The 20,560-nt window shown below is 47.4% G+C and overlaps 1 protein-coding gene across 1 annotated transcript in view; it reads right to left on the reverse strand.

Annotated features, from left to right (window-relative positions):
- The window catches only part of LOC142586821 (uncharacterized), a 45,282-nt gene that overhangs the window by 12,821 nt on the left and 11,901 nt on the right, over positions 1 to 20,560 (reverse strand). The window contains exon 4 of the mRNA XM_075697686.1: positions 1,588 to 1,661. Within this exon, the coding sequence (XP_075553801.1) occupies positions 1,588 to 1,661 (74 nt within the window). The remainder of the gene's footprint in view (positions 1 to 1,587; positions 1,662 to 20,560) is intronic.

Consider the following 20,560-nt stretch of genomic DNA (forward strand, 5'->3'; position numbering starts at 1 on the left):
AGAGTGACATCTAAGGCTTTTACAAGAGCCTACTTTTACCTCAGTAATCACAGACGCAGCTATGTGTGACTTCTGCAGATGAGAAGAAAAACTTGGAAGATGCTTAAGCTTTGCCTTCAAGAGTGGAACGCGATAGCATTATCGCCCCCCGTTCGCTCCGCCCAATCATTCGCTCGGCATGCTCTTCAGTCACACAAAGACTAAACGTGCGCCTGAGCAAGCGGAACGAACCAAAGAACTCGGTGTCCCGGAGGGAGATACGATCTATGCCAGCCAAACGTCGTGATCGGCACGGACAGCCGGGCCGCGACGCGCCATGAAGGCGGACGCCATCATAAGGCTGACACCTCGATGGGATCGTCCTCTATCTCGCTTGGGAGCACCACGCTCACGCATGACTCCTCGCCGGCAGCATGGCACGCATGGCAGGGTACGCTTTCCCACCAGACGCGCTATGGCGCAGCGATCACGTCAGAGGCGTCCCGCATCGGACGCTGCACCTAGGAATCGCGCTGTGACCGGAAAGAGGAGCCGCGTCGCCTGAACATGAGGGTTCGAGTGATGCACGCTGGAAGTTGGAAGGGGAGAGAGCGAGAAAATGTATTAAAGGCAAGGGTATTGGGGCATCCTCGCACCGGTCCCCGCACGTCCCCAAGGCGCTCAAACGAGACAAAGGGGAGAAGCGGGCGAGTGGCGCGCCACCTGTCGGTGCAGCACCGTACGTTGCGAGGACGGCGTCTTCTGTGTTTGCCGCAAGATGGCTCTGCGTGTGCGCCCAGCGCAGAAGAAATGTAGCGGAAACGTACTTCGCTACGCGTTTAACTATGACTTCTGTAATTTACATGCTCATAATTACCGATATAAACCGGAGCATAACTTTCAACAGCACGTTTCTAAGGCAACACCGCACTCAATAGAGGCTGTTTTGTCCAACTTTGGACCATCGAACGCATGGCTGAGTGGTAGCGCCTCCGTCTCACACTTCGGAGACCCTGGTTTGATTCCCACCCAACCCATCTTACAAGTTGTTTTTATTTGTGAATGGCCTTCCGCCATTTTTCGCCACGGCCGACGCTGCCGACGCCGACGCCGCCTCGGAATGACTGATAGTAGCGGCAGCGAAGAGAGAGTCGAACATATCCTCTGTCATTGTCCTCCCTTCAGCTCCCAGAGACAGTCGCTCGTGACAGCGTTTGAACACCTCGGTGACCGGCCGTTTTATGAGCAGAGAATGCTGCAGTGCTGGCTGATTGGACCTTCACACCATGAGGCTGTGAAGGCGCTACTGAGGTTCCTCTGGTCAAGCGACGTTCTTGAACGACTGACCCTCCTGCGTTCCTTTGTGTATGTGCGCTTCTAATTTTTTTCTTTGCCGTCTCCCAGTCTTCTCATGTGTGTGCATTTCTTAAAGATCTTTCTGTCTCCCCTTATCCCTTCTCCTGTCCAAGATACCAAACTGGATATCTATCTTCCGGTTAACCACCTTGCCTGTCTTTTGCACTTGCGTACGTGTTTGCTCGCCTGCATTTAACATTATTACCCCCCCCCCCGTTTGATCAACATTGTGGATCCAAATGTGGTACTCACCTCCTTCGACAGTGAAATTAAGCAGGTCCGGAGCGCTTCCCGGTGTGACGTTAAAGTTGACCACCTTTACGACACTGCAAAGGAGCGAAACACGCACACAGACACAATTACTGCTCTCCAAGGAGTGTACAGAAGTACAGGAGAACCCATAAATATTTGCAGGAGTAAATGCTGCGTAAATGATTCATGCCTTAAATGGCTGTTAAATCACGCTGCATGTGAATACTTTCTTTATTGTTTGTTATATCTTGATATGACCTGCTAACACATGTCTGCTAATATTACGACTGAACCAGTGATGCCTCTCTATAACTAACGCTTGCCGACTGCTAAGCCCATGGGCGCGGAATGGAATTTTGGCGGCGCCAGCCCTATTTCGATGGTGGTGAAGCGCAAACACGTCCGGGTACCCTTGTGCGCATTCTGTCCACAGTAAGGAACTCCTGGTGGTTAAAATCAATTTGGAGTCCCACACTATGGCGTGCCTCGTAACCATATTGTGGTTTTGACACGTAAAACCCCCGAATGCTTCACCGCTTCGCGACTGTTTTTGCTATGACATCTGCTCATTGTTTCCATAGGCTTACTGATTCATGTGTGTCTCCAGCATGCCTAATTGGTACTTCATGATTTGACCAGTCAAGAGAACCTGTCGCACTTTCTTCCACAGCAAAATTTTTTGTGCCTTCAACTTTTTGATATTGCTTTCGCTGACAACACGGGGCGATTGCAGACATGTGCCTAAGTAGCACTTACCGAGCGCGTTTCGGGATGGTTCGCGATAGATAGTGACCGTCGGGCGTGGGTAATGCGAAGTACACTTACGTTTCCGCACACCCGTAAATATGCGGCTACCACAGGCAGGAGTACAGCACAGAAAATTGGGCTTTGGACCAAGGCTCCGTATTCATAATTCCACGCCCGAAACTTCCCGTGGTTTTGTAGCTTCATCATTAGGCAAGCGCGCGAATATGAATGCAGCATGAATATGGTTCCTTTATTTAAAGAAACAGCTCATTGACTGTAATACCGGCCACAACAATGTATGCCCGAACCAAAAGCTTATCAGTGTAGCCAACACAACATGTAGGAAAACAAACCAAGATTTCTCATCAGGAACTGTTTCATTTGTGAGGTGACACACATGAAAATCGTGGGCAAGTAGGCCTGTTGTTAAGTGAGAACACACAAACGTAGACAAGAGGAAAAGCGACCAAGAAAGAAAATGCTGCATAAATTCACAGAATCGTCTAGTTTTGCTCAATCATTTTTAGGCTGAGCTGCTACTACGCTTTAGCTTACTTATTTAGCTAGCTTAAGCATGTCTACCCATCGCTACCAATAATCTCATATTACACTATTATAACGATTACCTTGGTTAACATGGCCAATTATGCATGTATATTGCATCAGAAGCCGGAGCGCCGTCACAACCGCGTTTATTTCTGCAGCGGTACAGTTATTTTTTCTTATTTTGCCTTTTTTGTTACAACCTTGACGAGGCGAAGAGACGTTACCAGTTTTTGTTTCTAACGCTACCAATCATTTAGTACTAAACTACTATAACAAATAATGCGTGATATTCTTGATTTTCATTTTTCTCATAATATTGACGCGGCGATAGCGAAGTAACCAATTTTTTTCTAACATTGGCTATCATCTATTTCTCTGTTAAAACGACTACGTATGTTAACTTCTTAAATTTTCTTTTTTTTTTGCTACTTTGACGCGGCGACACGACGCAACCATTTTTTGCGAGTGCCTCGCACAGACATCTCCCTACCACGCTGTGGTGCATGGTTCGAATCTGGATCAGAGGCTTTCTTTTTCTAACGCTACCAATCATATACTATTTCACTTAAAACAATTACAGGTGTTAACTTGACAAATTGGGTGTTTTACAGATATCAGGAGCCACGGGACAAGCAGATTTTGCTGGGGTACTCGTGAAGGAATTTCTATGCGTTAAAAACTTTTTTTTTCTTTAATGTTGGTGCTTCACTAGTGCACGTCGGTCTGAGCTGTAGACAACACCAGAATAATAAACGTACACCAACTATCACGATTCATTGCTCAGTCGCATGTTTGACAGGCGAGTCTGTAGCCTAACAGAAGCTGGCACGTGTGCGTGTGCTCGCTCCCCCGTGCTACGTGACGAGCCGCGCTTTCCGGACGTCTGACGGCTTGCTCGAGTTCGAGTATTCGTAATAATAATAATAATAATATTTGGGGCTTTACGTGCCAAAACCACTTTTTGATTATGAGGCACGTCGTGGTGGAGGACTCCGGAAATTTTGACCACCTGGGGTTCTTTAACGTGCACCTAGATCTAAGCACACGGGTGTTTTCGCATTTCGCCCCCATCGAAATGCGGCCGCCGTGGCCGGGATTCGATCCCGCGACCTCGTGCTCAGCAGCCCAACACCATAGCCACTGAGCAACCACGGCGGGTGGAGTATTCGTGTGATCGTGGCCTAGTATTGAGCTATACTACTGAAGAAACACCCGCGATCCCCACAACTCCACTATCTAATAACACCATGTGAGAAAACGTGTATTATGCCTAAGCATTATTTGGCAAGTAGCCCAGCATGTCACGCGAAAAGGCAATGCCTCCTATCTGCAGAAAAAATACGTAATTAGGAATATTTAGACACTGAATTGTTATATTAGTGTAAATGTGGATGGTTAGCAGCTTTATAGCGATGAGGAATGATTTATATTGCCAAAAAGCAGGTCAGAGAGAGAGCGAGCAAAGAGAGGAAAGGCAGGGAGGTGAACCAGACGAGCATCGGGTTTGCTACTTTCACTGGGGGAAGGAAAAGGAGAACAGAAAGAGGAAAGCGGGATAGAGGGAACACTATGTGTGCATGTAGTAAAGCGCCTGGAAATCAGTCAATCCTAGCAAGTGCTCCACCGATACGTTAGGCTGCCGTCATTCTGCTGTCTGAAGCTAATTCTGGTGATTTCCCATAGCTCGTGATGCACGTTGAAGTCACCAGTGAAGACCAAGTAGCAGGTGGGCGTTAGTACGTTGCAGTGCGTGGCAGTATATTGGTAAGATAAACACCAGGCTTTTTGACTTCAGTGCGAATAGAATGCTGCAGGTGAGATATGATGCTTACTCAAGGGTTCCAAGTACTGAATTGAGAGCATCCAGAACTTATATTTCACTTCGCGCTAACGGAGTATGCAGGTTATTCAAGAGCATTCGAATAGTATTCGTCAGAGACCGGAGCATCATAACCACTTGCCGCTCTTTTTCGGGCAATTTGTGAGGAACCCCGCGCTGTGCACTCTACAGCCGTGCGTAGCTGCATCACTTGACATGGCTGAGGCTGTGGCATCAGCTGTGGCATCGGCTGTGGCATCGGCTGTGGCATCGGCTGTGGCATCGGCTGTTGTTTCAGTAGTGCCGACCAAGTTGTATTTTTTTTCCGCATGACCTTGTCAGATTTAGATTGAATTGCGCAAGGCCTAGGGGGCAGAGGAGGAAATATTGCCGGATGGGGCACACTCTTCACGGAGGCATCAACGTTACTTGAAGTTCTACGGCGTCGAGAACGTCGCTTTCTAACGGCCGCAACAGCTTCCCGACGAGACGAATCGTCTCTCGGTATCTGCTTCAACATAGCCTTTTCCTTCTTCATTTGGGGCAGTCCTTCGAAGAAGCATCATGGGACTCAAGGCAATCGGTGCATTGGAGAACCGTGGCTGCACAATAGTTTCCAGCGTGGGGCTCGCTGCAGCATGAGTGAACTCGTGTTCTAGCACACGGCGCTAACGTGTCCCAGCCTCATACAATTGTGGCATTGCAGTGGCCTTGGGATGAACGGTCGCACAGGGTGTCTAAAGTAGGCTAACTTTGACGTGCAAAGGGAGAGTCTCTCCTTGAAAATAATGTGTTTGAAACACATGTGGTATGGTAACATCATCAACGGTAGGCTTCACTAGAATCGGCAAGGCAGCGCTGGAGATGAAGACGTCCACGTCGTAGATCACATCAGTACTGGAACCACTGTTCAGGGGGATGCACGAGTGGAGATTAACGCCACCTAGCTTTTTAACTTTAGTCAAATTTCACAGCACACTCTCATGTGTGACATCGATTGCAAACACATTTTTTCGTGCATTGACTCCATCGTTTGTTACCTCATTTGGCACCACCGCTTGAAGTTTCACCGAGGCAGACTGTCTGTTGAGTCACCTCAGTTTGTCGGTAGCGGTATTCTGAGTTGGTCCTACCGTTGGCGTGCTCGAAGACGTGGATGTCCTGGTGGTGTGTCTTCGTTTCGCCTTGTGGCGACGCACAAGCTTAAAGGCATCATCGGAGAAGTCTTCACTGCTGAGCGAGTAGACGCTGGTGTCATCGCCATCGGTGTCTCCCTGGAGGCGGGTCCGCTTCCTAGACGCAACCGCCGCTGAAGTCGACATTCCCGGCAGAGGCACGGGGGCGTCAGCATGCATCCGCGCCATAAACCATGCCGGCTCTTCAAAGATGTATGCAGAAGTAACGAGAAAACAGCTGAGCTAGAGGAATAGCGTCGTGGCTCGCAGACACCTTACAGAATGCATAGGGCTCCACAGAAAATGCATGGAGAAGCGTATATATATATATATATATATATATATATATATATATATATATATATATATATATATATATATATATATATATATATATATATATATATATAATAGGGGTGGGCCAATTTAGCTTAGGGCATGGACCCGTTTCAAAGTTGGGGGTGAATCAACTTTACTTTAGGGATCGGTCAACTTGATATGTGGGCTTGGGCCAAGTTGTAATTTGGGAATATGCTTATGCAAACTTGGACAACTCCAGTGGAGCTCCTGTACACTCTTGCATGTGGCTCCATATCTTTCATACCAGATTATTTACCTGCCGCGATCTCTAATAAAAGTTTGCACCCTTTGGGTTGTATATGTGCCACACAACGATAATCGTCACCGGCCTTGATGCTTTTTCTTTCTTTAACGGTGGGAGCCCGGTAATTTCCAGTAATGAACGGCATGCGCGTTATCAGCATGACATAGCATTCCGGACAGGAAAATAGCGGGCGCGGCATTTTCAAGAAAGGAAACGCATCAAGGCAGATGACGATCATTGTGTGGCAGATATACACCCCAAGGGGTGCAAACTTTTTTTAGAGTGTGGTTGCTTAGTGGCTGTAGCTGCGCTGCTAAGCACGAGTTCGCGGGTTCAAATCCCGGCTACAGCGGCCGCATTTCGATGAAGACGAAATGCAAAAAGACACCTGTAGTTAGATATAGATGTACGATAAAGAACCCCAGGCAATTCAAATTTATCCGCAGCACCCCCACTCGGGCGTGCCTCATAATTAAATCGTCGTTTTGGAACGTAAAACTACGAATTTATTTTTTAAAATCGGAATATTGGATAGCGTAGTTATGGTGCATTTGGGATTTTTCGGTAGGGCATTAAGAACAGAGCATACGAGGCTGACAAGCACAGAAAGAGAGCGAATGAAATTTGCCGCCACTTCAACCTCGACGTGAAAGTTGTCCGGCCACCGGGGACAGCAATGGCCACGACTTACTGATTAGGTACCTTGTGACTTTTACTGGAGCACCGACGCCCCAAGCCGATTTTCACTCCTGCTATAGCTTCTGTGGCGGACGAGGCCCCGAACGTGCACCCTGGCAGACTAGGGCTTCATTCTGGTTCCGGCAGATACTAACGCCGACATTGACATTGGCGCCGGGGGAGGGGGGGCAGCCATGTTGGAGAAATGGCGGATTACGGTCACTGGTACACCGGCGCTGTCTCCGACTTTGAAGTGCTGTCCATGAATGGCCAAAAATCCCAATGGGATTGAAACTGACTCGAAGGTATCGATGTTGATGGAAAATACAACAAAAGGGAGGATTAAAAACAAAAGATGCAAATTTACGGCCAGGGTACACAACCCAGGCCAAACAGGCCGACCACTGTAGCCCCAGCTATCAGTGACTGCTATCTTATCTTAACTAAAACGTCGAAAAACTGGCTGTAGATGTATTCTTCTTTGTCTAATTTCCTGTTTTCTGCATTTATCACAATACGCAAGATTCCAGCAGAACCTATCTCACGATGAATTTCGACGTTAAAGGCCAACTGCAACGGAATTTTTCATCGTGTTACAAGCCCAGTTCCACAGTTTAAGACAGATTAATTATGCGCGTAAAATGGTACAGGGTGCCTCACGAAACTCACGGTAATCGACGTTTTTGAGACCAAAACTAAAGAAAAATTATTACATGGAGTGTACAGAACCCGTACCCATCTCGCCTGCTTCTCTTTCTTCTACCTTTCACGTGTGTATCAGCGAACAGTTCGGGCACATCTGCTAGCCACAGAGTTATTATACTCGGCTAGCTCCTTCGTGTGCCATGCCAACGCAGTTGCGCACAGCCGAGGCTCTTTTAATGTGAACCTTTGTTCTCCCAGTGAAGCCGGTTTTCTGTATCTGCTTGTATACGTTCAATGAGCCGAGTCTTGATGTATTCCGTCTTCGCTCGGAAATCAAGAGTGCATTGGCGCGACCAAGCCATTGGCGCAACCATGCTAATGGCGCGGGTGTAGTTCGGCGTAAAGTAGGCACTATCCACGCAGAGCGCTGCTACGCAATGTGGACGAAATTTCCGCGCTCTGCAAATTAGTGTGGCTGGCGCTGCATAGCAGCTCTGTCCATGTCAAGCCAGAACCGCCAGAACCGCGGGAGCAGAGTGCCTCACAGGCTAGCTTGGCTTACCGACAGCATGCCGGACTACATTTCGGTTTCACTGACGCGAGCGTGCTGACACTGCGCCTTCGGCAAACAATAAAGCGTTCGCTCATCGCGCACTTGCGCTGCTGCAACTGATCACCGTGCGCTGATATGCAGAAAGCAAAATTAAGCATTTTTAGCGTCGCCGGCATCACGTACCCCTATTCGCCAGCCGCTGCCTGGCGCACTGGCAATTCCAGACTATATCCGTGCCCTTAAACTTAGCGACCCTTGGTCGACCGAGCAGGCAGCTACCGTGTTATCTAGTAAACGTAGGGAAACATCTGGAGATAGGTGTAAATAGCACGTCAAGACACCGTCGCACATTGGCCGTGCAAAAGTTTCGCCCGTTTCGTTCTAGCCTCGTCGTATTGCGGTATCGTTTGCCGCCGCGTCGCGTTCTCATTCGTGAAGAAATGCAGCATGCAGTTCCTACCGACCGTGATCATGGCGCTGTCTCAGAAGGCCTTTCGTTCGTGTACGTCGATGCATCCGATGTAGAGACGCGCGGTGTACTAGATGCACCACAGAAATTGTTCACTTCAGAATACCGCCCCTGAAAGCAACTTACAGCAACTGCCTGGCAAGCAGATCTTCCACGGGTAAGCGACTGTGCTCACTAAATGTAATCCGCGCAGCTTTGTCAGGTCCACTTTACAAGCTTCGTGAGCTATGGATGCTTCGCGTCACACTTGCCTGCTGCGGTGCGGTGCGCGCTTGTGCCCTGAAAGCTTGTACAAAAAAGGTGTGTTCTGCCTTCCTTTGCGCAGCCTTATGTAATGCGAAGCTATCGCTCGTAGTCGGGTATGTGTTCCAGAACCCCACGGCGACGCAACGCGCCGGCATTCTTCGAACTGTTCAAATCACGTGCGCAACGAGAAAGCATGCCGTGAGAGAGACACACACGTCAACTTGCCAAAGCTGAGCGAATGATATGCCTGGGCGCCTAGGTGTACCTGAAGGATAAGCAGCCGTATACTGGTCTCGGACTTAGCCCGTATCCGCATCATTACCGCATACCACCAAGTTCACGCGTCGTCTGCTTAGGTGCTATTGAAAGGCTGCTAATATGAAAATTAGACGATTGTCAGCTCTACGGCATTGCAAAAATTACTTTAATAGTATGTATTATGCGGTTATAGCCAGTTTAGTACAATGTGATTGTCGTGGCAATTGACCTTGATTGCACTTATCGTTGAAACAATGAAGCAGTCCACCGTACAGACAACGCCAAAACGCGTATGCAGACGCAGTCCTCCTTATTACTTTCCACTGCACACGCTGTGCCAACTCCACGCGGCAGACCGCGGGTTCAATGCGGCCAAGCACCGGAGAAACCTTAAAGGATATTTTCTTTTGTTATTGAAGAGTGGCGCACACACAGCAGCATGCACCAGTATTACACAAGTCGGCGTCAAATCATGCTACACATACAGCAAGGCAGTCATACAAAGAACTTTAACGAGCTCCTGAGAAGCGCCACACTTAGAGGGGCCGCGCGGGCCGATATAGAGAAAGATAAATTGATTTACAGAAAGGCAGAGAGGTCCGCCTGAGCTATAACTTGCTCTGGCCTGCTAAACTGTACAGGGGAAAAGGGACAGAGAGGAAACAGGCTGATCAATGATGATGACATCAGGGGGAGGAGGTGCGCGTATACAAGTTCACATGGTTATCGCATCTTTGAAGCCGTGCGTCCAGACCAGTAGCATCCAGAAAGGTTGTATCGGCACTTGTAATCACGATTGCGCTGTTTGCATTAGGCCAAGGAACTAAAATACCGGTTCCTGTCTTAGTTGCGCGTACGCGATAGAAACGGAAAATATATGATAGTGCTTCTAGTAACTGATAGTATTCACAATTTGGGCTAGTATCACTGCAATCTATCAGTTGTGTATAACGCTGGGTGAATGCGACACGAAGGCGAATCTGATGCACCATGCCTGTGTTTGGCTTCTTTTTAGCTGGTAAAGCATATAAAATTTAATTTCTGGGTCATATTTATGCGCACAAATGCCCTACTCCGTTGCGTAATACACAAATGTACGTAGAAGCACTAGACGCAACCACATCGAAGACAAAGGCGTCAAATGTGTCACACATGTGTCAAATGGCATCAAAGTGGCTCACGAAAGAGCGTTACACACTCCTGCCACACACCCAGTGACGTAAATTGGTACGACAGCTCGTTTCGAGCTCTTTTTCCTCAGTACAGCAGGCCGATGTTATAACGGAGGGACGATAGTCAACCTACCCAGTGACAGTAGTTGGCAAGCAATATTGACGCGCGCGCGCACAGACATACGCACACACGCACACTCGGGGAGACAGATAAACAAATATATAGAGAAATAGACGATACTCTACTTATTAGACCACAGGCTGCCGACCCACTGACAGAAGTTGGTGGGAAAACGTTTAGAGAGAGCAACAGAGAGTTAGTGACAGTGCACCAGGACTTTATGAATTATCCCAGAAATAATAATCTTATGCTTTAAGGAGTTGAAATGCTATTCCCCAGTCCGAAACTTGAAATGTTAACGGGATGAGCAAGGTTCGATACTTGCGCATATTCCGAGAGCTGAGGACACAGGATTCGAACCCAACCATATGACCAATTTGTAATATTGGGTATGTGGCGCTGAGTAGATGTATGCCTCGCTCCGACGAACCACTTTCACGCTTACGTCAGTCACAGAGGATACTAGACTACGTATGTACCGCTCTTCTAATAATCTGACTGGCGCAGTCTTTCAGCACTGGGCGTCTTTAACTTGTTCTGTGCTGCTTTTCAATGAACATATTCGGTGCCAACTCCGGTCACTAGGTATATGCCAGTAGGTTTGCCACCATCACATCATTACGCATCAGTAGCAGCCCGTTTTTATGTCCCATGAAAGGCCTCTCCCAGCGATCTCCAATTACCCATCTCTTGCGCTAACTGAGTGGGTATGCACCACTCTTTGGAAAGTAGGCACGTGCCACTGAGATGCGCCGCACTTGCGGGAAGAAAAGACCCTTTTCATTTCTCCGGTGCTCGACGGAATAGAAACTGCCCCAAATGCGGACTTTGCAGCGGTGGCTCTAGATGCCGCATCATGTGTATTAGTAAGCTCAGGACAGGAGCCCGGGTGTAGGTTCCCAAGGCGAATATACTCTTAGAAAACCGTTAAACGCTATCCCGTTCTGCGCATAATCACACGCCTATTACGCAGGCCCCTCAGGGACAGCAACCAGACGCAACCAGCAAGGTACGCCACATACGCACTTGGTATGTGTCGCTTTTCAATGTACCTCTCGCCAGGATAGGATGGATAGCCACGTTGCTCATCTTTATAGAAGCTAAAACGTCACTGCTAAACAGATGGGAAGGACAGAACCTCAAGCGAAGGCTTCGAAAAAAGATCGCGGAGCTAACAAAACAAAGCAAGGTACGCCACATATGCACTTGGTATGTGTCGCTTTTCAATGTACCTCTCGCCAGGATAGGATGAATAGCCACCTTGCTCATCTTTATAGCAGCTAAAACGTGACTGTTAAACAGATGGAAAGGACAGAAGCTCAATCCAAGGCTCCGAAAAAAGATCGCGGAGCTAACAAAACAAAGCAACGTACGCCACATATGCACTTGGTATGTGCCGCTTTTCAATGTACCTCTCGCCAGGATAGGATGGATAGCCACATTGCTCAACTTTATAGAAGCTAAAACATCACTGCTAAACATATGGGAAGGACAGAAGCTCAACCTAAGGCTCCGAAAAAAGATCGCGGGGCTAACAAAACAAAGCAAGGTACGCCACATATGCACTTGGTATGTGCCGCTTTTCAATGCACCTCTCGCCAGGATAGGATGAATAGCCACCTTGCTCAACTTTATAGAAGCTAAAACGTCACTGCTAAACAGATGGGAAGGACAGAATCTCAACCGAAGGCTTCGAAAAAAGATCGCGGAGCTAACAAAATAAAGTAAGGTACGCCACATATGCACTTGGTATGTGCCGCTTTTCAATGTGCCTCTCGCCAGGATAGGATGGATAGCCACCTTGCTCAACTTTATAAAAGCTAAAACGTGACTGCTAAACAAATGGGAAGGACAGAACCTCAACCGAAGGCTTCGAAAAAAGATCGCGGAGCTAACAAAACAAAGCAAGGTACGCCACATATGCACTTGGTATGTGTCGCTTTTCAATGTACCTCTCGCCAGGATAGGATGAATAGCCACCTTGCTCATCTTTATAGCAGCTAAAACATGACTGTTAAACAGATGGAAAGGACAGAAGCTCAATCCAAGGCTCCGAAAAAAGATCGCGGAGCTAACAAAACAAAGCAACGTACGCCACATATGCACTTGGTATGTGCCGCTTTTCAATGTACCTCTCGCCAGGATAGGATGGATAGCCACATTGCTCAACTTTATAGAAGCTAAAACGTCACTGCTAAACATATGGGAAGGACAGAAGCTCAACCTAAGGCTCCGAAAAAAGATCGCGGAGCTAACAAAACAAAGCAAGGTACGCCACATATGCACTTGGTATGTGCCGCTTTTCAATGCACCTCTCGCCAGGATAGGATGAATAGCCACCTTGCTCAACTTTATAGAAGCTAAAACGTCACTGCTAAACAGATGGGAAGGACAGAATCTCAACCGAAGGCTTCGAAAAAAGATCGCGGAGCTAACAAAATAAAGTAAGGTACGCCACATATGCACTTGGTATGTGCCGCTTTTCAATGTGCCTCTCGCCAGGATAGGATGGATAGCCACCTTGCTCAACTTTATAAAAGCTAAAACGTGACTGCTAAACAGATGGGAAGGACAGAACCTCAACCGAAGGCTTCGAAAAAAGATCGCGGAGCTAACAAAATAAAGTAAGGTACGCCACATATGCACTTGGTATGTGCCGCTTTTCAATGTGCCTCTCGCCAGGATAGGATGGATAGCCACCTTGCTCAACTTTATAGAAGCTAAAACGTCACTGCTAAACAGATGGGAAGGACAGAACCTCAACCGAAGGCTTCGAAAAAAGATCGCGGAGCTAACAAAATAAAGTAAGGTACGCCACATATGCACTTGGTATGTGCCGCTTTTCAATGTACCTCTCGCCAGGATAGGATGGATAGCCACATTGCTCAACTTTATAGAAGCTAAAACGTGACTGCTAAACAGATGGGAAGGACAGAACCTCAACCGAAGGCTTCGAAAAAAGATCGCGGAGCTAACTAAACAAAGCAAGGTACGCCACATATGACTTGGTATGTGCCGCTTTTCAATGTACCTCTCGCCAGGATAGGATGAATGGCCACCTTGCTCAACTTTAGAGAAGCTAAAACGTCACTGCTAAACAGATGGGAAGGACAGAACCTCAACCGAAGGCTTCGAAAAAAGATCGCGGAGCTAACAAAATAAAGTAAGGTACGCCACATATGCACTTGGTATGTGCCGCTTTTCAATGTGCCTCTCGCCAGGATAGGATGGATAGCCACCTTGCTCAACTTTATAGAAGCTAAAACGTCACTGCTAAACAGATGGGAAGGACAGAACCTCAACCGAAGGCTTCGAAAAAAGATCGCGGAGCTAACAAAATAAAGTAAGGTACGCCACATATGCACTTGCTATGTGCCGCTTTTCAATGTACCTCTCGCCAGGATAGGATGAATAGCCACCTTGCTCAACTTTATAGAAGCTAAAACGTCACTGCTAAACAGATGGGAAGGACAGAACCTCAACCTAAGGCTCCGAAAAAAGATCGCGGAGCTAACAAAACAAAGCAAGGTACGCCACATATGCACTTGGTATGTGCCGCTTTTCAATGTACCTCTCGCCAGGATAGGATGAATAGCCACCTTGCTCATCTTTATAGAAGCTAAAACGTGACTGCTAAACAGATGGAAAGGACAGAACCTCAACCTAAGGCTCCGAAAAAAGATCGCGGAGCTAACTAAACAAAGCAAGGTACGCAACATATGCACTTGGTATGTGCCGCTTTTCAATGTGCCTGTCGCCAGGATAGGATGGATAGCCACCTTGCTCAACTTTATAGAAGCTAAAACGTCACTGCTAAACAGATGGGAAGGACAGAACCTCAACCGAAGGCTTCGAAAAAAGATCGCGGAGCTAACAAAATAAAGTAAGGTACGCCACATATGCACTTGGTATGTGCCGCTTTTCAATGTGCCGCTCGCCAGGATAAGATGGATAGCCACCTTGCTCAACTTTATAGAAGCTAAAACGTCACTGCTAAACAGATGGGAAGGACAGAACCTCAACCGAAGGCTTCGAAAAAAGATCGCGGAGCTAACAAAATAAAGTAAGGTACGCCACATATGCACTTGGTATGTGCCGCTTTTCAATGTACCTCTCGCCAGGATAGGATGGATAGCCACATTGCTCAACTTTATAGAAGCTAAAACGTGACTGCTAAACAGATGGGAAGGACAGAACCTCAACCGAAGGCTTCGAAAAAAGATCGCGGAGCTAACAAAATAAAGGAAGGTACGCCACATATGCACTTGGTATGTGTCGCTTTTCAATGTACCTCTCGCCAGGATAGGATGAATAGCCACCTTGCTCATCTTTATAGCAGCTAAAACGTGACTGTTAAACAGATGGAAAGGACAGAAGCTCAATCCAAGGCTCCGAAAAAAGATCGCGGAGCTAACAAAACAAAGCAACGTACGCCACATATGCACTTGGTATGTGCCGCTTTTCAATGTACCTCTCGCCAGGATAGGATGGATAGCCACATTGCTCAACTTTATAGAAGCTAAAACGTCACTGCTAAACATATGGGAAGGACAGAAGCTCAACGTAAGGCTCCGAAAAAAGATCGCGGAGCTAACAAAACAAAGCAAGGTACGCCACATATGCACTTGGTATGTGCCGCTTTTCAATGCACCTCTCGCCAGGATAGGATGAATAGCCACCTTGCTCAACTTTATAGAAGCTAAAACGTCACTGCTAAACAGATGGGAAGGACAGAATCTCAACCGAAGGCTTCGAAAAAAGATCGCGGAGCTAACAAAATAAAGTAAGGTACGCCACATATGCACTTGGTATGTGCCGCTTTTCAATGTGCCTCTCGCCAGGATAGGATGGATAGCCACCTTGCTCAACTTTATAAAAGCTAAAACGTGACTGCTAAACAGATGGGAAGGACAGAACCTCAACCGAAGGCTTCGAAAAAAGATCGCGGAGCTAACAAAATAAAGTAAGGTACGCCACATATGCACTTGGTATGTGCCGCTTTTCAATGTGCCTCTCGCCAGGATAGGATGGATAGCCACCTTACTCAACTTTATAGAAGCTAAAACGTCACTGCTAAACAGATGGGAAGGACAGAACCTCAACCGAAGGCTTCGAAAAAAGATCGCGGAGCTAACAAAATAAAGTAAGGTACGCCACATATGCACTTGGTATGTGCCGCTTTTCAATGTGCCGCTCGCCAGGATAAGATGGATAGCCACCTTGCTCAACTTTATAGAAGCTAAAACGTCACTGCTAAACAGATGGGAAGGACAGAACCTCAACCGAAAGCTTCGAAAAAAGATCGCGGAGCTAACAAAACAAAGCAAGGTACGCCACATATGCACTTGGTATGTGTCGCTTTTCAATGTACCTCTCGCCAGGATAGGATGAATAGCCACCTTGCTCATCTTTATAGCAGCTAAAACGTGACTGTTAAACAGATGGAAAGGACAGAAGCTCAATCCAAGGCTCCGAAAAAAGATCGTGGAGCTAACAAAACAAAGCAACGTACGCCACATATGCACTTGGTATGTGCCGCTTTTCAATGTACCTCTCGCCAGGATAGGATGGATAGCCACATTGCTCAACTTTATAGAAGCTAAAACGTCACTGCTAAACATATGGGAAGGACAGAAGCTCAACCTAAGGCTCCGAAAAAAGATCGCGGAGCTAACAAAACAAAGCAAGGTACGCCACATATGCACTTGGTATGTGCCGCTTTTCAATGCACCTCTCGCCAGGATAGGATGAATAGCCACCTTGCTCAACTTTATAGAAGCTAAAACGTCACTGCTAAACAGATGGGAAGGACAGAATCTCAACCGAAGGCTTCGAAAAAAGATCGCGGAGCTAACAAAATAAAGTAAGGTACGCCACATATGCACTTGGTATGTGCCGCTTTTCAATGTGCCTCTCGCCAGGATAGGATGGATAGCCACCTTGCTCAACTTTATAAAAGCTAAAACGTGACTGCTAAACAGATGGGAAGGGCAGAACCTCAACCGAAGGCTTCGAAAAAAGATCGCGGAGCTAACAAAACAAAGCAAGGTACGCCACATATGCACTTGGTATGTGTCGCTTTTCAATGTACCTCTCGCCAGGATAGGATGAATAGCCACCTTGCTCATCTTTATAGCAGCTAAAACTTGACTGTTAAACAGATGGAAAGGACAGAAGCTCAATCCAAGGCTCCGAAAAAAGATCGCGGAGCTAACAAAACAAAGCAACGTACCCCACATATGCACTTGGTATGTGCCGCTTTTCAATGTACCTCTCGCCAGGATAGGATGGATAGCCACATTGCTCAACTTTATAGAAGCTAAAACGTCACTGCTAAACATATGGGAAGGACAGAAGCTCAACCTAAGGCTCTGAAAAAAGATCGCGGAGCTAACAAAACAAAGCAAGGTACGCCACATATGCACTTGGTATGTGCCGCTTTTCAATGCACCTCTCGCCAGGATAGGATGAATAGCCACCTTGCTCAACTTTATAGAAGCTAAAACGTCACTGCTAAACAGATGGGAAGGACAGAATCTCAACCGAAGGCTTCGAAAAAAGATCGCGGAGCTAACAAAATAAAGTAAGGTACGCCACATATGCACTTGGTATGTGCCGCTTTTCAATGTGCCTCTCGCCAGGATAGGATGGATAGCCACCTTGCTCAACTTTATAAAAGCTAAAACGTGACTGCTAAACAGATGGGAAGGACAGAACCTCAACCGAAGGCTTCGAAAAAAGATCGCGGAGCTAACAAAATAAAGTAAGGTACGCCACATATGCACTTGGTATGTGCCGCTTTTCAATGTGCCTCTCGCCAGGATAGGATGGATAGCCACCTTGCTCAACTTTATAGAAGCTAAAACGTCACTGCTAAACAGATGGGAAGGACAGAACCTCAACCGAAGGCTTCGAAAAAAGATCGCGGAGCTAACAAAATAAAGTAAGGTACGCCACATATGCACTTGGTATGTGCCGCTTTTCAATGTACCTCTCGCCAGGATAGGATGGATAGCCACATTGCTCAACTTTATAGAAGCTATAACGTGAATGCTAAACAGATGAGAAGGACAGAACCTCAACCGAAGGCTTCGAAAAAAGATCGCGGAGCTAACTAAACAAAGCAAGGTACGCCACATATGACTTGGTATGTGCCGCTTTTCAATGTACCTCTCGCCAGGATAGGATGAATGGCCACCTTGCTCAACATTATAGAAGCTAAAACGTCACTGCTAAACAGATGGGAAGGACAGAACCTCAACCGAAGGCTTCGAAAAAAGATCGCGGAGCTAACAAAATAAAGTAAGGTACGCCACATATGCACTTGGTATGTGCCGCTTTTCAATGTGCCTCTCGCCAGGATAGGATGGATAGCCACCTTGCTCAACTTTATAGAAGCTAAAACGTCACTGCTAAACAGATGGGAAGGACAGAACCTCAACCGAAGGCTTCGAAAAAAGATCGCGGAGCTAACAAAATAAAGTAAGGTACGCCACATATGCACTTGCTATGTGCCGCTTTTCAATGTACCTCTCGCCAGGATATGATGAATAGCCACCTTGCTCAACTTTATAGAAGCTAAAACGTCACTGCTAAACAGATGGGAAGGACAGAACCTCGACCTAAGGCTCCGAAAAAAGATCGCGGAGCTAACAAAACAAAGCAAGGTACGCCACATATGCACTTGGTATGTGCCGCTTTTCAATGTACCTCTCGCCAGGATAGGATGAATAGCCACCTTGCTCATCTTTATAGAAGCTAAAACGTGACTGCTAAACAGATGGAAAGGACAGAACCTCAACCTAAGGCTCCGAAAAAAGATCGCGGAGCTAACTAAACAAAGCAAGGTACGCAACATATGCACTTGGTATGTGCCGCTTTTCAATGTGCCTGTCGCCAGGATAGGATGGATAGCCACCTTGCTCAACTTTATAGAAGCTAAAACGTCACTGCTAAACACATGGGAAGGACAGAACCTCAACCGAAGGCTTCGAAAAAAGATCGCGGAGCTAACAAAATAAAGTAAGGTACGCCACATATACACTTGGTATGTGCCGCTTTTCAATGTGCCGCTCGCCAGGATAAGATGGATAGCCACCTTGCTCAACTTTATAGAAGCTAAAACGTCACTGCTAAACAGATGGGAAGGACAGAACATCAACCGAAGGCTTCGAAAAAAGATCGCGGAGCTAACAAAATAAAGTAAGGTACGCCACATATGCACTTGGTATGTGCCGCTTTTCAATGTACCTCTCGCCAGGATAGGATGGATAGCCACATTGCTCAACTTTATAGAAGCTAAAACGTGACTGCTAAACAGATGGGAAGGACAGAACCTCAACCGAAGGCTTCGAAAAAAGATCGCGGAGCTAACAAAATAAAGCAAGGTACGCCACATATGCACTTGGTATGTGCCGCTTTTCATTGTACCTCTCGCCCGGATAGGATGAATAGCCACTTTGCTAATTTTTATAGAAGCTAAAACGTCACTGTGAAACAAATTGGAAGGACAGAACCTCTACCGAAGGCTCGGAAAAAAGATCGCGGAGCTCAACAAAACTATGGAAGATCACTGCCAAACCCTGAGCAGACCACAGTGGGATGAGGTCTGCAATCCCGCGGATGGCCAGATGAGAGTTGGAGCTAAACGGAACCTACTCAAGCATCTGCTCGATGATACAAACACCAAGTTAAACCAAAGACAAGTGAGAGCGTAGGCTCTACACGAGGCATCACAATCAGAGGAAGTAAAGACCATCCTCGAAAGGCTCGCTCGCAAATATCTGCCGCTGGGCAACTGGAGCGACAAAGACTATCCGCCCTACAAAGGCTCACCTTGCCCCGAGCTAGATAACCCCTTTAAGTCATGCGAAGTAAGGGAAGCCCTCCAGAATCTAAATGGCAGGTCGGCCCCTGGTCCTGATGGCATGCCCAAACGGGCCCTCAGAGACCTGAACGATGGCTCCATAGAATGGTGGACAGAGATCAATGGAATATGGTAACGAGCGGATGTCCAGGAATCCTGGAAAATGGCCTCGGCCATCCTTATTCTAAAGCCTGGAAGACCCTCCCCCGAGTCTCTCAAACCTCAGACCCATTTCACTCACGTCCTGCGTGGGGAAGCTGGCGGAACACGTCATACACAATCGTATTTCCGGGCACATCGAGAAGCAATGGTTGTTTCTCGACCTGCTTTGAAATGCACTCCAGGGTTCTCGAGTTTCGGCACACGCCGACTACTTTCCACGAAATTACTAAGCAATATCACCTGGGTTGGAGGACTTATCCTCCCTCTCATACCAAACTGGCTAGACCTCTGGTGTCCACTTTACGCATGCTTCAGACTATGTCCTATCCAAACCTGGCCTTTTTTCACACGATCACTCTAAAGGCTTTAGCTCTACTTGCCCCGACTGTGGGGCTGTTAGCAAATCGCACACATGCTCTGGTGATGCCCCTCGTTACAGGGACCCAATCGCATCACGGAACAATAATAGAGCTCTGCCATCCAGAGCTCACAACATTCACTGCAAGTTTGGGCTGTCCAGAGAGCCCACGATGCGGCGGTAACGCTCGGCCTACCATTCCCCACGTGGGAGCTCTGTCCTAGAGCAAAGCTTCTCGGGACCTGGTAAATAAAGTCCTTTGTGTCCCTAACTTGAGTCACGTAGTATGGGCCACTGGGTGTGCATCCTGCAAGGTAAGAATTCCGAGCGTTCACGCACTCCGGCGCGCCACGTTTTCAACCGAAGCCACGCGAGGACTTTTTCTGAACCGCTACTAGATGGCCCACGCTATCTAGAAAGAAGTGCAATTGGGGGAGCCGAGCGGTTGTATTATGAGTTTCGATGCGTTTGTACGCACCTGCGCGCAGTGCAGTTCGGAGGCGACGCGCGGGCACCGCCAGATGGCTGAAAGTGTTCATAGAGAATGGGTTGCC

This window comes from Dermacentor variabilis, chromosome 7, assembly GCF_050947875.1.
Source record: "Dermacentor variabilis isolate Ectoservices chromosome 7, ASM5094787v1, whole genome shotgun sequence".
Taxonomy (NCBI): domain Eukaryota; kingdom Metazoa; phylum Arthropoda; class Arachnida; order Ixodida; family Ixodidae; genus Dermacentor; species Dermacentor variabilis.